Here is a 21,247-nt window from a genome sequence, read left to right as displayed (position 1 = left end):
AATCCATAAGCCCATTACAACAAAGGAGCCTCTTTTGAATCCAACGTAAAATGATTATCGTCCTGGGCTAAATTTTTATATTATTTTTTTCTTATTTTCGTATGATTAGAGGAATTTTTATTCTTCGTATCAATGGCGTTTAGCCGTAGCCTTTCCAGTAGAGCAACCTTAATAGCTAGACGGTATCGACCATCGTTTGCCTACATTTTCCATGATGATGACCGTAAGACTCATCCTTCTAACGAGCCTCAATCTCCACAAAAGCCTGGTAATTTTGGTCAACAAGGGCCCTGGTTTAAATGCGATTTCACTTTGATATTTCATTTGTAAGGCCCAAAATTTGCCCGGCCCGTTACAACACAAAAATAAAAAACCAAACTTAAAACCCTAGCCTAACGCCAGTGCCGCAGCTAGCCTCCAGTAGCCACGCCCACGCCTCCACGACAACGAGCCGTACGCCACAGCTGGCCCTGTACCTCCACACCTGCAAGCAAACAAGAGAGCGACAGCAGCAAATAGAAAAAAAAAAGAATATTGTATTTTTTGTTTTGATTTCGGCTATAAAGCCTTTTTTATTTTCAATTGTAAAGGAGGCTCCTTTTTTACAAACACACGCACACTATTTGCATACTGAATACAAAGAAAAGAAATAAAAAAGGATAGTGAAGGTGATTTCAAGTTTCCTTGTTTCTTTTTCTTTCGATTATTTCTTCTTCTTTTTTCCCTTTTTTTTGGCTCGATTTCCCTTTTAACATGTGAATCGATACCGATGAAAAGCCCAAAATATCTCGAAAACGAAGAGATACGGGCGAGGGTCGTGAGTTTCACTTCGAATCTTTGCTTGGTTTTCAAAAGGGTAAAAACAATTTGAAGGCTTCTTTAAAAAACAGAGAAGGTCGAATAACTTACCAAATCCTTTTAAGTATGGTCGGAGACCTTCAATGGCAGGATCGGGTACTATGGTCCGATTGCGTCTTATTTCCTTTACTTTCTTTCTTTAATTTGGCCCTTTAGTTTGTGCGCGTTTGCGTTTTGGTCCGCGCTTCAGTGATGCAATTTGGGGATCTGGTATATTGCCGGTTTTAGTCCCTATGTATTCGCACGCGTTAAGGTTTGGTCCTTCTTCTAATTTCAGTAGCTTATTTTATTTATTAATTGCCCTTTTGGTTTAATTTTATTTTAATTAGGTCCTCTTGACTTGTTTAATTCTTTTATTTATCATTCATTTTTTTATTTTACTTAATACTTATTTTATATATGAATGTATATATCTTTGAGTTATCAAGACATTTTGTAGTTTTGTATATTGTGTGGTTTTAAAGATTTTGTATAATATATCTTCCAAATTTTCTTATATACTATTAAATATGTATAGCTCATGATAAAGTTAGATTTTATTCTATATATCTTATTAATTCTATGTTACTTCACATATATTATTTCTTTCGAATCTATTTGAATAGATATTAAAACCTTACGTATATAAAACATATTTTATCATACCTTTTTTGTCTTATTTAAAAAAAAAAAAAACCTTTCATATTTTTTTTTTACATTCTTTATTATATGTGTATGGTCTATTTTGGTATTTCTTTAAAAAAAACATTTTTGTACATTTTTTTGAATTATTATATCATATAATCATTTTAAAATTTTCTTAATGTAATTTTATGTTTAGATGATTTATATAATTTTATTTTCATATATCAATATTTGTATATACATGTACATGATTTAAATCGAATTACTTATTTAAATCCTCTTTTGAATATGTTCGTATTTTTTTTATTTTACTTATATATATTCTTTATTTCTTTTAAATCCAATTTTGGTATTATATATTTTGTTTGTTTCGAATATTCTCCTATATTATTATCCTTTTGTATAAGCGTTGTTTATATTAAGCTTTTTACTTCATGGACATTAATTATTGTGGATGAATAAATCTTGTTTCAAATCATTTTTGTACAATCACTAGTTTCATATTACATAGTTAGTATTTCATATACAGTCTTTTAAATATTTTTATATGGTTATACTCATATAATCTATTTGTCTTAAAACTTTCTAAGATGTACGCCATCGATTCGAAAATTCGTGTTGACATCCATTACTATATTTACGTATATTGTATATAATCGATAAGTTTTGAATTTAAATCTTTTGGTATAGTTTTCTTTTCAAAATGCTTCTAATAATACTCTTTTTGAAATTCATTTATATATTAAAGTGTATATATTACTTACTCTATATTTTTATTGTTTGATGTTCTAATTCAAATTTTTGTGCATATATACATTCCTAGTTTCTATAAAATATTTCGGATTCTAGCACATGCTAGCTTTTATGATCAATTTATTATATCATGCTATGTATATTATTTTGGCATGTTTTTATCTATTGTTTTGTGGTGTTGTGTTGTTATGTTATTATTTTCTTTATTGTATCATATATCAATTATTTCCCATGCATGATTGCAGTCGGATTATATTTTTTAGGTTATTTTATTTAATTATTTACTTTGTTAGTTGATTAAATAAGACACATTATTCTTGTTTGTCGAGTATTGTATCTTATATGCGTACATTATCCCATATCATGGTTTTCCACTCGGTTTATGAAATGGGGTTTTATAAAATCAGAATTTTTACGATTAATTTCGTCTTATTTCAAATCGTATTAATGCGTTTTAAGCTAGTTTCACAATTATTAAAAATCCCTTAAACGAAGGCGATATGCGACATTTGGTAATTCGCGGAATCGTGCCCTAACGTGTTGGGTTGCAATTTTCCATTTGGTAATTTGCTTAAAATAATCAAATATCCCTTCAAAATTTCACTCATTTCTTCTAAAAATCCTTTAAAACAAAAGCAATACCCGGTGTTTGATAATTCGAGAATCATGCCCTATCGTGTTGGGTTATGATTTCTCTTTTGTTCAAAATAATCGAATATTCCTTTAGGTTTTCACTCGCTTTTATTAAAAACCTTCCAAAACGAAGACAATACTCGGTGTTTGATAATTCGGGAATCGTGCTCTGACGTGTTGAGTTGTGATTTCCCGTTTTTTTCAAAACAATCGAAGATTCCTTCGAAATTTCACTCACATTTTCTAAAAACCCTTTAAAACGAAGGCGATATTCGATGTTTGGCAATTCGGGGAATAGTACCCTATCGTGCTGGAATACAATTTCCCGTTTGTTCAAAATAATCGAATATCTCTTTGGAGTTTCACTCGTATTTTCTAAGGTGAGGCAATATTCGATGTTCTGAAATTCGAGGAATCATGCCCTACTGTTCTGGGTTTTGGTTTTTTGTTGGACCAAATAGTTGGGCATCCTTTTGTTAATTTCAAATTATAAACTTTCGAACGTCGAAACAAGAAGATTTTTGACAACCAACTTGGGTTATTCAAATGTTATTAACAAGAACCATATTTCAAAAATATTTTTAATTTTAAGACATAAGGATAGTATTTAATCGATTGGTATCAATTTTGGGCGTAATGAGGGTGCTAATCCTTCCTCATACGTAACCGACTCCCAAGCCCGTTTTCTCATATTTTCGTAGACCAGAATCGTTGTTTTAGTAAATCAAAAATGTTTTATTAAAATAACCAAATTATTAGGTGATCCGATCACACCGAAACAAAAAGATTGGTGGCAACTCCATATTTTTTTTTCAAAAGTCAATTCCCCGTTTTTTCATTAAATCTTAAAATATTCGAAAAGAGGTGGTTTCGACATCGTTGATGTAAAAGATGCTGGGAGCTTCACATTGATTTAAATGTGTTTTTAATTTATTTATTTATAGTGCTCTTATCCCTTTCAGTAACAGCCAAACTCCAGGTTTCCGTCTTAGTCTGAAGTCATGGTAGGTTGTTAATGTTAGCATCTCCCTTAAAATCTGTCTTGGAGGATACTAAATGGATTTCTTCTATATATATTGAGGTTAGAAGCACATGTATATTAGACTTGAGTTGTTTTAGATGATAATTCATTTGGTAGTAATTTCTAGTTTTTTGGATGATCAGAAATGTGCTTGATATAGTCGTTCACTTAAATGTCTTTCTCTAGCTGTTTCTTTTTTAACCTGACAATTTCGTTGTTTGTCTTAAATAATTACAGACATGGCGTGACTCCATTTACTCCATATATTCCGGGCCCCATCTTTGTCAGCTTTTTCATGGCTGTAAGATAGCAACATTTATTCCTTAAATACTACTGGTTTGGTCTTAGAATTGCATATAGTGCATTTAGAATTATATCTTTTACCATGAGTTTCCCAAAGGTACACTTCCTTTGCTGGCTTCTGCACATTCTTGTGTCTGCCATCAGCTCTCAATAGCAGTAATATTTTTCCTACTCGAATATGTCATCTGGGCCTTTCTATAACGGTTCCCTTAACAAGCTTGTATAGTATGTTCGCATTGCCTACTATAACAAGCTAATGCACTATTTTTGCTGGTTTTGGCAAATGGTGCCGTTGATGAGCTCTATGTAACTCCTAGAAGTCTAGAAACTTTGGGCGCAATGCGAGATTGACAGAAAACAACTTTCTCTGGAGATTTAAATTGCTCTGAATATTTACTTAATGATGATCATTTTCATCTCATTTATTCAACAGACCATATTTTGTTATTGGATCACATCGAATTTATTTTCCCTTGGATATGGATTAGGTGAGTCCGTAAACTTCATGCTATCTATCGACTAAACATTTGATTTGCTTTTCCGAGATTTCTGAATATGACTATATATCATTTCCCATAGTTTGTTTTTTCAGTGCTTAAGGTTCCTGGAGTGAAGAAGGCTTTAGGCGTTCCCGAAATACCGAAGCAACCAGTCGTTACACGGCCTTCTATCGATCTGTATACGGCTCTCAAACAAACTCTCAAACAAGCCAAAACCGCATCACAACAGTCTACCTCGTTGCCCATTGATCCAACAGAAGTTGCGAGCTAAATAACATCATCTTCATCTTCATCTTCTTCGTCTTCTACCATCAATCAGAGGCTTAGAAATTTAGAGAAACAAGTAAAAGGAAGGAGGAAAAACAAGAAGAGGTGACAAAAGCTATTCTTCCGGAAATTGAACTGGCATTGAGGATATTAGTTTTATAATTAATGAGTAATAGTAATATTTATATTAGAAAATTGCTTCATGTATTAATTTTTGTAGTCCTTACATTTTGGGGCCATATAAATAAAAATGACAGTGAACTATTTTATATGCATTTCGGGAGTTTTGAGGTTTTCTATTGTCCCCAGACTTTGGGGACTTTTGTCTGTACCGGATAACTGATATATTCGCTGCATTTGTGCTTTACGTAGTGAAAGAAAAATAAATGATACTATTGAGCGGATTAGAATAATATTTAAATTTCACTTATGAATTCAATGCGAATGTAATGTATTTATTATTCAAATTGTAGTGTTATTATTTTATGCAAATGAGGGATTTCCATTATATTTGATTTACTGAAACCAAATATTTAGCTCATTAATCATTTTAGATATTAAAAATGTTGGAAGTCTTCTATCTTTTATCATTACGGTTGGAAGGCAGAGCATGGTTGGTTAACAATACACTTTTATTTTAATAATTAATCATATTAATATAATTTTAAATCCACAGCTTTAAGTGAATGATTAAAAATTTTTATGTGGAAGATTACTAATTAAAAATGATATTAAATCCCTCTGATTTCCAATTTTTCTTTTATAATTTTAAAAAAAAATTCCAGTGTTTAACTATATGATGCAATTACTTAAAAAGTTTATTAGTGTTTTAACTATATTTTTCGAATTTAAAATTTTTATTTTGATTGAAATGATAATTGTTAAATCTATTAATTAAAATGTCGAGGTTTTTTCTTAGAGGGCTCTATCTTTTTTTTAATCAAATTGACTTAATCGACAATAACCTACGAAATTCGATCTGGTCGATCGATTTGATCAGTTAACCCAATCAATTGACTTTAGTTAGTGGGTTTGAATGATATATATTTAATTTATAAATTATAAATATATTTTAAAATATATTAAATTAAGTTAGTTTTTCAGTTGGGTGGGTTGGAAAATTCAAACCCTGATAATCAATCAAAATAAATAACAAAATTGAACCCATAACAAAAAAACCGCCCAAATCGCACAAACTGAAATCGATTGATTTGGTTTAGTTGGTTTTCTCGGTTTTAACTAAGAATTGCACTCCCCTAAATATTATGTGGAAATAACAATTTGACATACACATACAATGGTATGTTTGTCGCATAAGAATTTGAAAAAAAAAGGATTTAAGGTGAGGAATTTAACGGCTATCGTTTGATCAAAAATGAAATTTCAAAATTTAAAAAATACAAGAGTTAAAAATAACCAAATTGAAATATATGGACTAAATCTATGACTTACGCATAGTACATGGACTAATAACAAAATTTTATCTTTTATCTATCTAATGAATAAATAATTTATTTAAATTTAAAAAATAACTGCTGTTTTAGTATTATGTTCTTTTTGAAGGGATTATATTATTATAAATTGTGAAATTTAGGGATTTGAAGTGGTTAACTAAAGCGGTAAAGCCTAAACCCAATTTAACTTGAGCACAAATCTATAAGCCCATTACGACAAAGGAGCCTCTTTTAAATCCAATGTGAGATGAATATCGTCCTGGGCTAAATGGGTCTAACCCAATCCTTTAAGTGGAGGGGTTTAGCGTCTTCTTTCTCCTATCGCTCTTCTATTTTATGGTTAGGGTTTAGTGTATTTTATCAGTTTGTATGATCTGCTTTGAAGGCTGAGAGAGAAAGAGAGAGCTAAATACAGGGGGAAAGATGGATTCTTTTTCAACTGGTTCAAGCGGAACAGGATCTCCCCAAATTTCAACAGATGAATTCAGGGACCAGATGAAGGCTCAACTTGCCCAGGCTTATGCTCAAGAGTTCCTCGAGGTTGCCCTCTCTTTCCTCTTTCTTAATTCCGTTCCTGGGGTTTTCGCAACTTTATGTGAACTATCAAAATCTTGAATTTACAAGTTCTTTTTTCCATAGTTATCTAATGTTTAGGTTGCATTGAAACCCAGAAAAGCAGCCACCATCCTAAGGTTTCTATTAAGTGGTTTAAACCCATCGACCCCATTTGACTTAGCATGTCTCAATAGTTCATTTTCGTTTGTCACAAAAGCATGCTTGGTAGGAGCTTGTTGACTAAGGTTATCACTGATTAACTTGATCTCTAGAAAGTTTGTTTATCATAGCTTGTTTGTATGTTTATCTCTATGCTTAGATATTTGTACCCAATTCAGATTCTTTAGTTTCTTCATATTAACATAATGCAATCTTGGCTGTTGCTATAAAATGTCAGCTTTCTGAGAATAAGAATGCGATGTTGGTTATTTGATTACAGCATCACATGATTTTCATCATGCTTTCTAAGCATTATTTGGGGCTAAATGCATATATTCTTTCTGGTCATACAGACTGTGAGGGGGAAGTGCTTTGAAAAGTGTATCTCAAAGCCAGGAACAAGTCTTAGTGGAAGTGAAAGTAGTTGCATCTCTAGATGTGTGGATCGTTACATCGAGGCCACCGGTATTGTTGGCAGAGCTCTTTTCACATCGCGCTGAAATTCTTAAACCCAGACTGTTGTTTTTGAAGAATATGTTAGCTAGCTGCTAAAGTTTGGAAACGGAAATCTCAAATTCAAGGATGAGTGAGAATTGCAACATTGTTTTTTGTTATGACGTTTTCTAAATTTGACTTGGAACATTATAACTTTGCATAAAATATTTTCTGAATTTGTACTTGCCCAGAAACCTCCGTGAGATGTTACATGGTTAATGTTATTTGCTTATTATATGTTCCTTAAGTTGTTCCTTTTCCTTATCATCTCTTGTTTTCGTCCTGCGAATTGTGATTATTGGATCTGTTAGCAATATAGAGCCTATGTGATGATATGATCAAACCGTTGCCTCTCTATGTGTGCCTTGTTGGTTTAACGATTAGCTCAAGCAGGACTGGAGCCGGGTTACCATCTCCGCTGCCTTAGTATAAGAATCTTTCGAGGCCACCCTCTGACAAAGATGAAATAAGGTGATGGACTTCCTTGAGTGCGGCCGCTGGCCATGATGAATGACACAGCTTTGCAATCGAGCTATATACCTTAGAAGTTACAAAAGTGCAGAAGCTTGAAAGACAAATCTGAAAGTGTAAAAGCAAATTGTCAATGGGTTTGAAGATTTTAAGCATAATTGTCTATGTTTATGGGTTTTTTGGGTTTGAACCCTCAACTTTTTTTTTATTGGATTGACACTTTCAAGTTACGATTTTTTTAGAAATCAACTCAATTTTATCAGGAAACATGAGTTGACCATTAGTCAACCGTAGGTTGATGACATATCAAGGGATTTTTACCAAATTAGGACAAAAAATAAAAAAATTCTAAAATAATACAAATGAAAAATTATGTACCAAAATGGTACATTTGGGGTGGTGCCGCCTATGGCAGAGGCATGACTACTTCATGTCCAATCAAAAATTACTGTTTACTGTCTGTTAAATTGCGGTTCAGGACTGAAATGTAATAATGTAATGTATTCAGGGACCTTTTATGCAATTGTTCGATTTGAAATGATGGCTGAAAAAAAAGGGTAAGGGTGCCGCCTGTCAGTGTGGCGGCACCAAACTTAAAATATGGCTAATTGCTTTGTTAGTCCTCATTATTTATTATTATTTTATTCCCCTTTAACTCACTATATTATTTTAAACAAGCCCTTAACCTATTTTTGTAGTTAAATAACCCCTTAACTTATGATTTTTACTCATAAAAGTCCTTCAATTTAATATTAAAGTAAATATATTTTAAATTTCAAGCTTTTATCTTAATTTTTTGTTTGCAATAAAAATTATATACACTTTAACATCAATATAAAATCTAAAAAGTAGTCAAAATTTTCGAAAGAGTAGTTAAGAATTTCATGTATATAAGCACTCTCAAGAAATTTTAAAATTTTATTTTTATTTAATAAACTATTCACATCAACATAAAATGTTAATTAGTTTATATTTTTTTTAAATAACTTTACTTTGGGTAAAATATATTTCCTTTAATATTAAAATGAAAGGCCTTTATGAGTGAAAACAATAATTTAAGGGGTTATTTAATTACAAAAATAGGTTAAGGGCTTGTTTAAAAATAATATAATGAGTTGAAGGGGAATAAAAAGAAAATAACAAATAATGAGGGCTAACAAAGCAATTAGCCATATTTTAAGTTTGGTGCCGCCACACTGACAGGCGGCACCCTTACCCTTTTTTTCAGCCATCATTTCAAATGGAACAATTCCATAAAAGGTCCCTGAATACATTATATTATTATATTTTAGTCCTGAGCCGCAATTTAACAGACAGCAACAGTAATTTTTGATTGGACATGGGGTGGTCATGCCTCTGCCATAGGCGGCACCACCCCAAATGTACCATTTTGGTACATAATTTTTCATTTGCATTATTTCGGAATTTTTTATTTTTTTTGTCCTAGTTTGGTAAAAAACCCACATATCAAAGATATTTGACCAATTTTCAAGATGCCTACCCTTTCTTTCATTTCTTTCTTTCTTTCTCTCTGTTCTCGCAGTTTGCTCATCTCCAACTCCAAGAAGCACTCTCTGTTTTCCTTTCTCTCTGCACGTGCCAATCCCCACTATCGCCCTATTCCCTCTCACTCTTCACCGTCAATCTTACCATAAACGTCCCAAAACTTTCTCCATCTTTATCCTCCTCCTCATCATCCATCATCCATCAACGTCCAGTCCATCTATCCTAGCCCTCATTGGGTGAAGGCTTAAACAAATACGATGATTGATTGTGAGTGTTACATCTGTGATCAGATTTCACAATTACGGTCCCAAAATTTCCGACATCACCATTGTTGTCAAAGTCTGTAGGAAAAAAGCAAAAAGAGGACTCGTTGTAACCCATTTTCAAGTATAACTTGCTCTTCTGCGATCCAATCCATGAAAATACCATGGAAATACTAAAGCCAAATCAAACTCAGCTGAAATAAATCCACTAGTTAGCCTTCCTTAACTCTTCCAAAATATAACTAAAACCTCCAATAAAAAGAAAACAACGCTCAACAAAGCTTCCTCTCTCCCATTTTGCGTTCTCAAGAGAACTCAAAACGAAAGCAAAAGAAAATCAACTTAGATATTACTAGATCTAGCAAAAAAAAAAAGAGAGTGTTGCGCGGAAGCGTGTGAAAGAGTAAAATTATTGTACTGAAAAATCACACTAAGTTCAATTCCCAGGAAAGAGAGGTGGATCACGAGGATCGCTTACATACCAGATCTTTCCTAGCCAGAATATCCCTCTATCGTAATTTAATAGCACAATAAATTACTACAATGACACTTGCAAAATATGCAGAACAAAAAAATAAAGAACACTAGAATTTTAACGAGGTTCAGCAAATTTTGCCTACGTCCTCGGGCACTACCAAATATATTTCACTCCAAAAATACAAGTGAAAGTTTACAAATAGGGAGAGAGAACAATTGCCTTAAGTAGAGAATGGCAAGTGTGGGATGATGAGAATGAGCAATGGTTGGCCTATTTATAGTTGAGATTCAAGGGCCACCTTGCAAAGTCACTATTCACTTAGGGACCAAAAATTGCTATTTTCCCATGCCCAACACTAAATAAATATTTGGTGCCCATAACTTTGACCTTTCCAAAGTATGGGTAGGTATGGGAAAGGTATGGGCAAGGTATGGGGTATATTCTAATAATCTCCACCTTGAAGATTTGATTAGGATAATCTTATCTTCACACAATTTTTTCTGCTTTTGACAACAATACTTGATAGTGCCTTCTTCAACTGTTAAACTTGCAGGATATTAATCAAGTTCAAACAATGTTCGAACTTGGTTGCTGTTACCACCTTGGTCATCATATCTGCGGGATTATCTGCAGTCTTGATCTTCTGAAGACAAATTTTCCCCTCTTCAATAATTTCCCGCACAAAATGGAATCGTACGTCGATATGTTTTGTACGTGCATGATAGACTTGATTCTTTGCTAAATGAATAGCACTTTGACTATCACAATACACGTTAATATACTCCTGAACCAACCCCAAGGTTTTAGCCATACCTTGTAACCAAACAGCCTCCTTTACAGCCTCTGTTACAGCCATGTACTCGGCTTCTGTGGTTGACAATGCAACTGTAGACTGTAGTGTAGACTTCCAACTTATTGGTCCTCCAGCAAGTGTAAACACATAACCAGTGGTTGATCTTCGCTTGTCCAAATCACCGGCATAGTCAGAATCAACGTACCCAATAACACCTTTACCAAGTGTATTATCCTGCTTGAACAGTAATCCAACATCCACGGTCTTCTGAATATACCGTAGAATCCATTTCACAGCTTGCCAATGTCCTTTTCCAGGATTATGCATATACCTGCTCACTATACTAACTGCCTGTGAAATGTCGGGTCTTGTACACACCATTGCATACATCAAGCTACCCACTGCATTAGAATACGGAACTTGCAACATGTACTCTTGTTCCGTATTCGTCGAAGGAGATGGTTGTGCAGAAAGCTTGAAATGAGAAGCCAACGGGGTACTTACAGGTTTGGTCTGCTCGTTCATGCCAAACTGCTGTAGTACTTTCTTCAAATACTACTTCTGAGACAAGCTAACTCTGCCATGAGCTCTATCTCTACATATTTCCATGCCGAGAATCTTTTTAGCTTCTCCTAGATCTTTCATCTCAAACTCGAGATTGAGTTGAGTCTTCAATCTTTCAATCTCAACTTTGCTCTTAGATGCTATTAGCATATCATCAACATATAAGAGCAAGTATATGAAAGTTCCTTCTTGTAGCTTTTGAAAATACACGCAATGATCAAATTTACTTCTTGTGTACCTTTGCCCTTTCATGAACTGATCAAATCGCTTGTACCACTGCCTCGGAGATTGCTTCAATCCATAAAGCGACTTTGTCAGTTTGCAAACCCAATTTTCTTTTCCAGCAACATTGAATCCATCAGGCTGAGTCATATAGATTTCCTCTTCCAAATCACCGTGTAAAAATGCTGTCTTCACATCAAGCTGAACTAGTTCAAGATCGTATTGCGCAACCAAGGCTAGCAAAATTCGAATAGACGAATGCTTCACAACTGGAGAAAACACTTCATTGTAGTCTATTCCTTCTTTCTGAGCGTAACCCTTTGCTACCAATCTAGCCTTGTATCGAATTTCATTTTTACCAGGAAATCCTTCCTTCTTTGCATATACCCATTTGCATCCAATTGCCTTCTTTCCCTTGGGCAGTCTCACCAACTCCCAAGTCCTATTTTTATGAAGAGACTGCATTTCTTCATTCATAGCTTGCTTCCACTTTACACCATCAGAGTTACTTATTGCTTCTGTGTAAGTGGAAGGAACATCATCATCTGCAATTGGAAGTGCATAGGCCACCATATCGTCAAAGCGAGCAGGCTTACGAATCTCTCTTCTTGGCCTCCTATATGCAATTGAATCTTGTTGCTGTAGAAGTTCTTGGGTCGAAACTTCTTCATCATTTGTTCTTTCAATATTAGCTGGATCATCATTAACCTTTTCAAACTCCACCTGCTGCAAAGTACTACTGGTTTTGTCATCCTTTTGTGAATCCTCGTTCTTCATCATGGTTGATTCATCAAAAGTTACATCTCTACTGAAAACAATCTTCCTTGTATCAGGACACCAGAGACGGTATCCTTTTACACCACCAGTTATACCCATGAATAATGCTTTCTTTGCTCTTGGGTCTAACTTAGATTCTTTTACATGATAATATGCAGTGGAACCAAAAACATGTAAAGAATCATAATCAGTAGCAGGTTTACCAGTCCACATCTCCATCGGAGTTTTTCCATTTATTGCAGCTGATGGCAATCGGTTAATTAGATGGCACGCATATGTAACTGCCTCAGCCCAAAATTCCTTGCCCAATCCAGCATTGGACAACATACATCGAACTTTCTCCAGTATAGTCCGATTCATGCGTTCTGCCACCCCATTCTGCTGTGGTGTATCTCGAACAGTGAAGTGTCGCACAATGCCCTCATCTTGACATACTTGTAGAAATGGATCATTTTTGTACTCAGTACCATTATCTGATCGAAGTCGTTTGACCTTTCGACCTGTCTGAGTCTCCACCATCTTCTTCCACTTCAGAAATGCATTCAAAACTTCATTTTTTCTTTTCATTAGATACACCCATACTTTTCTTGAATAATCATCAAGAAAAGTGACAAAATAGTGCATACCTCCCAAAGAAGCCACTTTGGTAGGTCCCCACACATCACTGTGAACGTAGTCCAGAATTCCTTTCGTATTGTGAATTGCTGAACCAAATTTTACCCTCGTCTGCTTGCCCAGAACACAATGTTCACAGAATTCCAATTTGCAAGAATTTGCACCTTTCAACAAGCCTTGCTTCGCCAAAGTCTGCAAAGCTTTTTCACCAGCATGTCCCAATCGCCTATGCCATAACCTGGTAGCCTCTGAATCTGCATCTTTCGCAGAAGCTGTTGATGTTGATCCAATAACTGTACTTCCATTTAAATAGTACAAGTTATTTCTTCTAGTGCCTTTCATCACCGTCAATACCCCAGCTACTACCTTTAGTAATCCATCTCTCAAAGTGATTGTGAACCCTTTAGATTCTAGGGCCCCTAATGAGATGAGATTTTTCTTCAAGCTGGGTACATAGCGAACATCTGTCAGAACTTGGATTGAGCCGTCATGGTTCTTCAATTTGATTGTACCTACACCCATTGTCTTACAGGCACTATCATTGCCCATAAAAACAACTCCACCTTCTAGTTCTTCAAGACTAGAAAACCAGTCCTTATTAGGACACATATGGTAAGTACATCCCGAATCCAATATCCACTCATCCGTTTGACATGCCATTGCCATGCCAACCAAGCTAAAGTCTGACTCCTCATCATGCTCCGCTACACATGCATTAGAAATAGACTTGCCCTTTTGTAACTTAGGACAATTCTTTTTCCAATGCCCTTTCTCACGACAAAAGGCACATTCATCTTTGGCGGGTCTCCCTTTGGACTTACCCCTTCTACCAGGTTTGCTGCTGTGTGAACGACCTCTTACTGTTAAGACTTCTGCGGTTGTATCTCTGTGATCTCTTTTATCTTTCTTTCGAGTCTCAGATCTATACAACGCACTACAGACTGCATCAAATGTGATCGTGTCCTTCCCATGAAGCAATGTGGTGGTAAGATGATCATATTCATCAGGAAGGGAATTCAACAATAATAATGCCTTGTCTTCATCTTCAAATTTCTCATCCAAATTTAGCAAGTCTGCTAAAATTTTATTGAATGAGTTCACATGGTCATTCATCGACATACCGGGTGCATACGTGAATCGATAAAGTTTCTTTTTCATATAAAGCCTATTTTCAAGACTTTTCGTTAGAAACTTTTCTTCCAGTGTATCCCATAACTTCTTCGCTGATGTCTCCCTCATGACAGAGTACTTCTGCTCTTTGGCCAAACATAGGCGGATTGTACCACACGCCTGTCTATTGATCTTGGCCCACTCCTTGTCATCCATCTTGTCAGGTTTTTCTTCAAGGGCTATATCTAGCTCTTGCTGACATAAGACATCCAGGATCTCACATTGCCACATACCAAAATTATTGGTACCGTCAAATTTCTCTACTTCAAATTTTGCATTTGTCACAGTAGTCCTTGCTGATGACGATGCTACTGCCATTTTTCTCCTCAATCCCAACTACTGTATATGTGAACAGTACCGTATACGTGAATAGTGCTGTATACGTGAATAGTACCGTAAACGGTCGTATTCCCCAAGTACGAACCTAGCTCTGATACCAATTGTTGCGCGGAAGCGTGTGAAAGAGTAAAATTATTGTACTGAAAAATCACACTAAGTTCAATTCCCAGGAAAGAGAGGTGGATCACGAGGATCGCTTACATACCAGATCTTTCCTAGCCAGAATATCCCTCTATCGTAATTTAATAGCACAATAAATTACTACAATGACACTTGCAAAATATGCAGAACAAAAAATAAAGAACACTAGAATTTTAACGAGGTTCAGCAAATTTTGCCTACGTCCTCGGGCACTACCAAATATATTTCACTCCAAAAATACAAGTGAAAGTTTACAAATAGGGAGAGAGAACAATTGCCTTAAGTAGAGAATGGCAAGTGTGGGATGATGAGAATGAGCAATGGTTGGCCTATTTATAGTTGAGATTCAAGGGCCACCTTGCAAAGTCACTATTCACTTAGGGACCAAAAATTGCTATTTTCCCATGCCCAACACTAAATAAATATTTGGTGCCCATAACTTTGACCTTTCCAAAGTATGGGTAGGTATGGGAAAGGTATGGGCAAGGTATGGGGTATATTCTAATAGAGAGAGAGGAAAAAAAGGATTAGAAATCTATGGTTGTAATTTTTCTCTCTCAGACACTATAATAAATAAGTCGATCTGAAAATCTAATCGATTGATGGTTGGACACAATAGTTCCAACAACTAGAGGGGAAGAGAAAAAGAGCAGAAGAGCAAAGATGGAAACAAATTGAAAAAAAAATTTGATAAAGAATTTTGATGTGACAGCCACATAAACTATTTTGTTGACTTGCGGTTTGATTGAAGGTAAACTCAAGTTTACCATTAAAATTAAACTAATGTTTGAAAAAATTATAACGTTAAGGGTATCAATCTAAAAAAAAAAGGTGAAGAGCTCAAAGCCAAAAACCCATAAAATTGAGGGTATTTTTTACTATTATGCCAAGATTTTATTAGCTAAAAGTCACTATCAAAGTCTGTCTAGATGCAGCTCCTCCTTGACAATAACCAAGAGAAAAGTCAAGCAGTCACCCAGAACGTGGCCTTGAATTGACAATTTGGCATTGAATTTATGGCAAGGGAAGTTTATTTTATGTTATACCAAACCAAAATTTCTTCATGTCGAATCAGCCATGGTTGAATTATTTTCTTCAAGGCAAATATTTGAACTGAAAATAGATGTAGGAGGGTGTCAACTTCATTTACAGTCTTTGGAGAAGATCTTCGACTACCATTTTCTCACCCTGGTACTTTTCAAATTCAAAAGACACCATGAATTTTAAAGAAAGCCAACAGGGGAAAACATGGACCGATGATGAAGACAAACATGCCCAGCAGTATGCCATGCAACTGGTTAGTTCATCGGTGGTGCCCATGGTGTTGAAAGCATCTATTGAACTTGGTGTGTTTGAGATTATACAAAGGGCTGGTCCTGGTGCGTTGCTGTCTCCTTCTCAGATTGCATCCCAACTACCCTCTCAGGGTAATCCAAAAGCCCCTCTGTTCCTTGACCGACTCCTCCGGCTTCTAGCTAGCCACTCCATTCTCACTTTCTCTCTTGTAACTAAACACCAGGACGGCCAGGTTGACAGACTCTATGGTTTGACACCTGTTGCCAAACACTTCATTCCTGGTGGAGGATCTTTGTCTCCTTGGTTAGACTTGTATCAACACAAAGTCACTATCGATTCCTGGTAAAACACATTGAAAAACGGCTATTGCATCCATCCCCTCCTTTTTTTCCATTACTGCTTAAGTTTTTCTTTGTGAAATCAAAACAGGTACCACCTGAAAGATGCAGTCCTAGAAGGGGCAAATCCATTTAACAAGGCACATGGAATGAGTGCCGTTGAGTATATAAGCACAGATGCGAGGTTTGAAGACATCTTCAAGGCCTCTTTTATAGATTACAACAAGCTGTTTGTGGAAGAGATGTTGAAAAGCTACCAGGGTTTCGATGGCTTGAATGTATTGGTAGACGTTGGTGGCGGCAACGGTTTTATTCTCCACGAGATCGTTTCCAAGTACCCTACTATTAAGGGTATTAACTTTGATCTGCCACAGGTTATTGACAAGTCACCCTCCTATCCTGGTAAGTAATATTACTACAAAATTGTTCTTTATGTTTGCCATTTCCGTTCATACATATAATTATATCGTAGGAATTGAACATGTGGCTGGAAATATGTTCAAGAGTGTACCAAAAGGAGACGCCATTTTTTTGAAGGTTAGGCTCCATATATATATCATTTATATACTCAACGTTACATTTGGCTGATCAAGGAATTATTGACTAAAACCCTTTATTTGATTGCAGTGGATACTCGAGCATTTGGACGACAAGCAATGCCTGATGTTACTTAAGAACTGTTATGAAGCATTACCGGTGAATGGGAAAGTGATAGTAGTGGATGCGGTAATCCCTGAAAGCCCTGATGCCAACCCCTTACATAAAAGCGTGTATCAGTTTGATTTTCTCTCGATGGGCATGAATGAAACCGGAAAGGAAAGGACAGAAAAAGAATCTGAGAACTTAGCAGAGGGAGCAGGCTTTTCCCGTTTTCGAGTGGCGTGTTGTGCCTATGGTTTTTCGGTCATGGAGTTCTACAAAAACATGTGAGATTTGGTTGAACAGAGGTTAAGCGTGACAATGTTTCAAATGTTACAATGATCTTTGTAACACCATATAACAATAAATTATAATGCATCAGAGCAGTTCGGTATATTTTGCAGTGTTTGTCTAAAGTTGAATATACTAACAGGTCTCAAGCACTAATTATAACTAAGTTAGCAAAAAAAATGGACGAGAAACAGACATTCTTCTCTCCCTATTTCCAAGCCTCTCTTTGCTGCTCCCCTTCCTCGACACCCCTTTTTCTCTTGAAAATTCATCTCTGTCAGCTGCTAACGTTTTAACAGAATCTAAAATTCAAGGATAAGTTAAATTTCCGGCTCTTTTCCCTGTCTAATGCAAATAAAAAAATTAAATATTAAAATGGTATGCCAATATCATTATTTATTAAAATGGTATGTTTGAACCAGTAATAAAGGACATCTCTCCCCTACATCCTTAAATTTTTTGTTTTTAAAACACATATCATTTTGTAACGATGATTCAACGAGTGTATCAGAAAAATTATAAGTGTCGCCCATTTCTCTTCTTCCACCCCTTGTTGCTTTTTCAAACATACCATTTTGATAAATAATGGTATTAGCATATTATTTCAGTATTTAAATTTTTTTTATTTGCATTATACAAGTAAAAAAACCTAAAATTGCACTTTGTTTTGCCATCACATTTTCAAAATTTGATAGGGAAATTATAATTTCGGATAGGGATGAGCATCTGATCGAATCGAGTAAATTTTTTTTGAGTTATTTGTGTTGACGAGTCTTATTTTATCATGCTAATTTAATTTAAATTTTTTTGGATTCGAATGGAGTGAAATAAAATTCAAGTCAAGTCAATTCGAATGAAATTGTTCGAGATAAATTAAAAAATTAAATAAATCAATTAAAATCTTATTACAGTATAACTAATTCCATGTTAAAGCACATAAATTTAGACCAATATATATTTGAGAACTTTTTTCAAAGGAAAAAAAGAAAAAAAACTTTAGGATAAACTCGAATTAACTTATTTAAATCCCAAAATTTTCATTTTAAAAAAATTTTAAAATTTTAACTTTCTTTTATAAATTTTTTTTTATAATTTTATAAATTTTTAAAAAATATAAATTTGGAATTTTCATGAACATTTTGTATTTTTAAAATTATTTTGATTTTTTGTAAATTTTAATAAGAGTGACCAATTTGTTCATTTTTAAAATTGACAAGGACTAAAATGATATTTACACTAATCTATTATTTGAATCATTAAAATTAAGTTATTCAAATAATAAAATTTAACTCAAATCAAATTCAAAACATAAATTATTTATTTAATTTATATAAAAAAACTCTATTTAATTAATTAACTCAAAATTCAATTTATTATCAAATAAGTACGGATAAAAGTCTGTCCAGATGAAGCTCTTTCACAAAAGCTAAAGAAAAGTCTAGCAGCCACCCAGAAGGGGCATTGACTTGACTGTTTGACAATGAAATTTGAACGACGGAGGGCTATTTTATATATTATCTCACAACATCATTTCTTCCTAGATGATATTATCTCACAATTTTTAATATTCTAAATTTTTATAATTTTTAAAAGATTAAATAAATTTTTATAGTTTTAAAGGGTTAAAAATATATTTTTATTTTTATTAAATTAAAATTTAAAAAAATTTTAAATTATTTAAATAGTTCATTTTAGGCTCAGGCACTCTCCCCAGATTCTCCTCTGCCGGTAAATATTTAAACTGAAAATAGATGCACAAGGGTCTCAACTTGGGTTAGAGTCTTACAGAAGATCGTCATCTGCCATTAACCATTGCACTTCGAATTCAAGACAAAACACCATGAGTTTTAAAGAAAGCCAACAGGGGAGAACATGGACCGACGAAGAAGACAAACAAGCCCAGCAGTATGCCATGCAACTGGTTAGCTCATCGGTGGTGCCCATGGTATTGAAAGCAGCTATTGAACTTGGTGTGTTTGAGATTATACAAAGAGCTGGTCCTGGTGCACTGCTGTCACCTTCCCAGATTGCATCCCAACTTCCATCACAAACTAATCCAAAAGCCGCTTTGGTCCTTGATCGAATCCTCCGCCTTCTAGCTACCCACTCCATCCTCACCTACAAGCTACAGGATGGCCACAGGCTGTATGGCTTGGCACCTGTTGCCAAATACTTCATTACAAGCTCGAGTGGAGGATCTTTGTCTTCTTTGTTAGACGTGTTTCAGGAGAAAGTCTTCATGGATTCCTGGTAAAACACTTGGAGAAATGCATATTGCCTTCATTTTCCCGCCTCTATCATTTTTGCTTAAACTTTTCTTTGTGAAATCAAATAGGTACCACCTGAAAGATGCAGTCCTAGAAGGGGGGAGTCAATTTAACAAAGCACATGGAGTAGAGGTCAGTGAGTATATGAGCAAAGATGCGAGGTTTGGAGACATCTTCAAGACCTCTATGGTTGATTACAACAAGTTGTTCGTGGAAGAGATGTTGAAAAGCTACCATGGTTTTGATGGCTTGAATTCATTGGTAGACGTAGGTGGCGGCAACGGTTTTATTCTCCACAGTATTGTTTCCAAGTACCCTACCATCAAGGGTATTAACTTCGATCTGCCACAGGTTATTGACAAGTCACCCTCCTATCCTGGTACGATCATTATACAAGCTTACAAAAAGTAATTAGCACTATTAAAATTAACAATTCATAAGTCCAGATTTATATACTTGGAATTGGCATTGGCATTCATAAGTTTAATTTTTCTGTAGGAATTGAGAATGTGGCCGGAGATATGTTCAACAGTGTACCAAAAGGAGACGCCATTTTCATGAAGGTTAGGCTTCATATAATCTCCTTTCTGAGCTAATAATCATCTTGTGAATTTGACAACAGAAAGTCCTGAATACCCCATCACTCCCTTGGCAATGATCTTTGCTCCTTCACTTACATAACTAAAAAGCTCTGTAAATTGATGTTACTATTAGCAGTCAAAGGAACTATTATGTTACTTACACCAGATCTTTGATGGGGAAAAAATGCAGTGGATAATCCATTGCTTGGACGACAAGCAATGCCTGGAATTACTCAAGAACTGCTATGAAGCATTACCGGTGAACGGGAAAGTGATAGCAGTGGATACGGTCATCCCTGAAATCCCTGATGCCAGTCCCTCATGTAAAAGCGTGTATCAGTTTGATGTGTACTCCATGAGCATCAATGAAAGTGGAAAGGAAAGAACAGAAAAAGAATTGGAGAGCTTGGGGAAGGGAGCACGCTTTTCTGGTTTTCGAGTGGCATGCGGTGCCTATGGTTTCTCAGTCATGGAGTTCTACAAAAGGATGTGAGATTTGATTAACCAATTTGCAAAACAGAAGCATTCATAGAAAAAGATAGTTAGAAATCTCTTAAAGGTGTTGATCTGTATGAATAAATAGGATTCTTCATTGGTGGTTGTGGCCAATGATGAACTTGAATATTTAAATTTTAATTATATATTAATTTTAAAATAAATAGATTAAATTACGTGTTTATTAATAATAAATTAACTTTGTTCATAATAAATATCGTTGAAAAATGTTAAATTTAATAAAATATTTTGTTTCATGAGATTATTTTGAAATTTATCATTATATTCCTAATTAAGTGCTATCAGTGTAATTTTGTTGTGATTTAATTAGCATTTTCTTATACGAAATATGGTAATATTATCTCCCAACAATTGCGCG

General features: G+C 34.8%; 4 protein-coding genes across 5 annotated transcripts; all 4 read left to right on the top strand.

The window, feature by feature from the left end:
• On the top strand, positions 1-5,234 carry LOC107929502 (mitochondrial inner membrane protein OXA1). Of its 2 annotated transcripts, none has more exons than XR_001692837.2 (4): positions 1-1,111; positions 4,127-4,190; positions 4,626-4,680; positions 4,772-5,234. XR_001692837.2 is itself a non-coding variant. In XM_016860939.2 (4 exons), the coding sequence occupies exons 1-4, from the start codon at positions 1,092-1,094 to the stop codon at positions 4,961-4,963; spliced, it is 318 nt and encodes a 105-aa protein (XP_016716428.1). In that variant the 5' UTR covers positions 20-1,091; the 3' UTR covers positions 4,964-5,234. The 2 variants fall into 2 exon arrangements, 1 of the variants encoding a protein (XP_016716428.1); XM_016860939.2 differs by having other exon boundaries at positions 20-1,111; positions 4,785-5,234.
• A 1,369-nt stretch (positions 5,235-6,603) lies between these two features.
• On the top strand, positions 6,604-7,864 carry LOC121211173 (mitochondrial import inner membrane translocase subunit Tim13). The gene is made up of 2 exons (XM_041083621.1): positions 6,604-6,953; positions 7,481-7,864. Exons 1-2 carry the CDS (start codon positions 6,837-6,839, stop codon positions 7,625-7,627), a joined length of 264 nt encoding a protein of 87 aa, XP_040939555.1. The 5' UTR covers positions 6,604-6,836; the 3' UTR covers positions 7,628-7,864.
• Positions 7,865-15,957: 8,093 nt separating this feature from the next.
• On the top strand, positions 15,958-17,630 carry LOC121203455 (caffeic acid 3-O-methyltransferase). Its single transcript, XM_041083620.1, has 4 exons — positions 15,958-16,599; positions 16,687-16,997; positions 17,068-17,132; positions 17,223-17,630. The coding sequence occupies exons 1-4, from the start codon at positions 16,178-16,180 to the stop codon at positions 17,523-17,525; spliced, it is 1,101 nt and encodes a 366-aa protein (XP_040939554.1). The 5' UTR covers positions 15,958-16,177; the 3' UTR covers positions 17,526-17,630.
• A 1,434-nt stretch (positions 17,631-19,064) lies between these two features.
• LOC107929580 (caffeic acid 3-O-methyltransferase) lies at positions 19,065-21,044 on the top strand. Its single transcript, XM_016861049.2, has 4 exons — positions 19,065-19,775; positions 19,861-20,171; positions 20,291-20,355; positions 20,564-21,044. Exons 1-4 carry the CDS (start codon positions 19,366-19,368, stop codon positions 20,864-20,866), a joined length of 1,089 nt encoding a protein of 362 aa, XP_016716538.1. The 5' UTR covers positions 19,065-19,365; the 3' UTR covers positions 20,867-21,044.
• The last annotated feature ends 203 nt before the right edge of the window (positions 21,045-21,247 follow it).

The sequence above is a fragment of the Gossypium hirsutum genome, chromosome A12 (assembly GCF_007990345.1).
Source record: "Gossypium hirsutum isolate 1008001.06 chromosome A12, Gossypium_hirsutum_v2.1, whole genome shotgun sequence".
NCBI classification, from domain to species: domain Eukaryota; kingdom Viridiplantae; phylum Streptophyta; class Magnoliopsida; order Malvales; family Malvaceae; genus Gossypium; species Gossypium hirsutum.
This window is presented reverse-complemented; position numbering and strand designations above follow the sequence as displayed.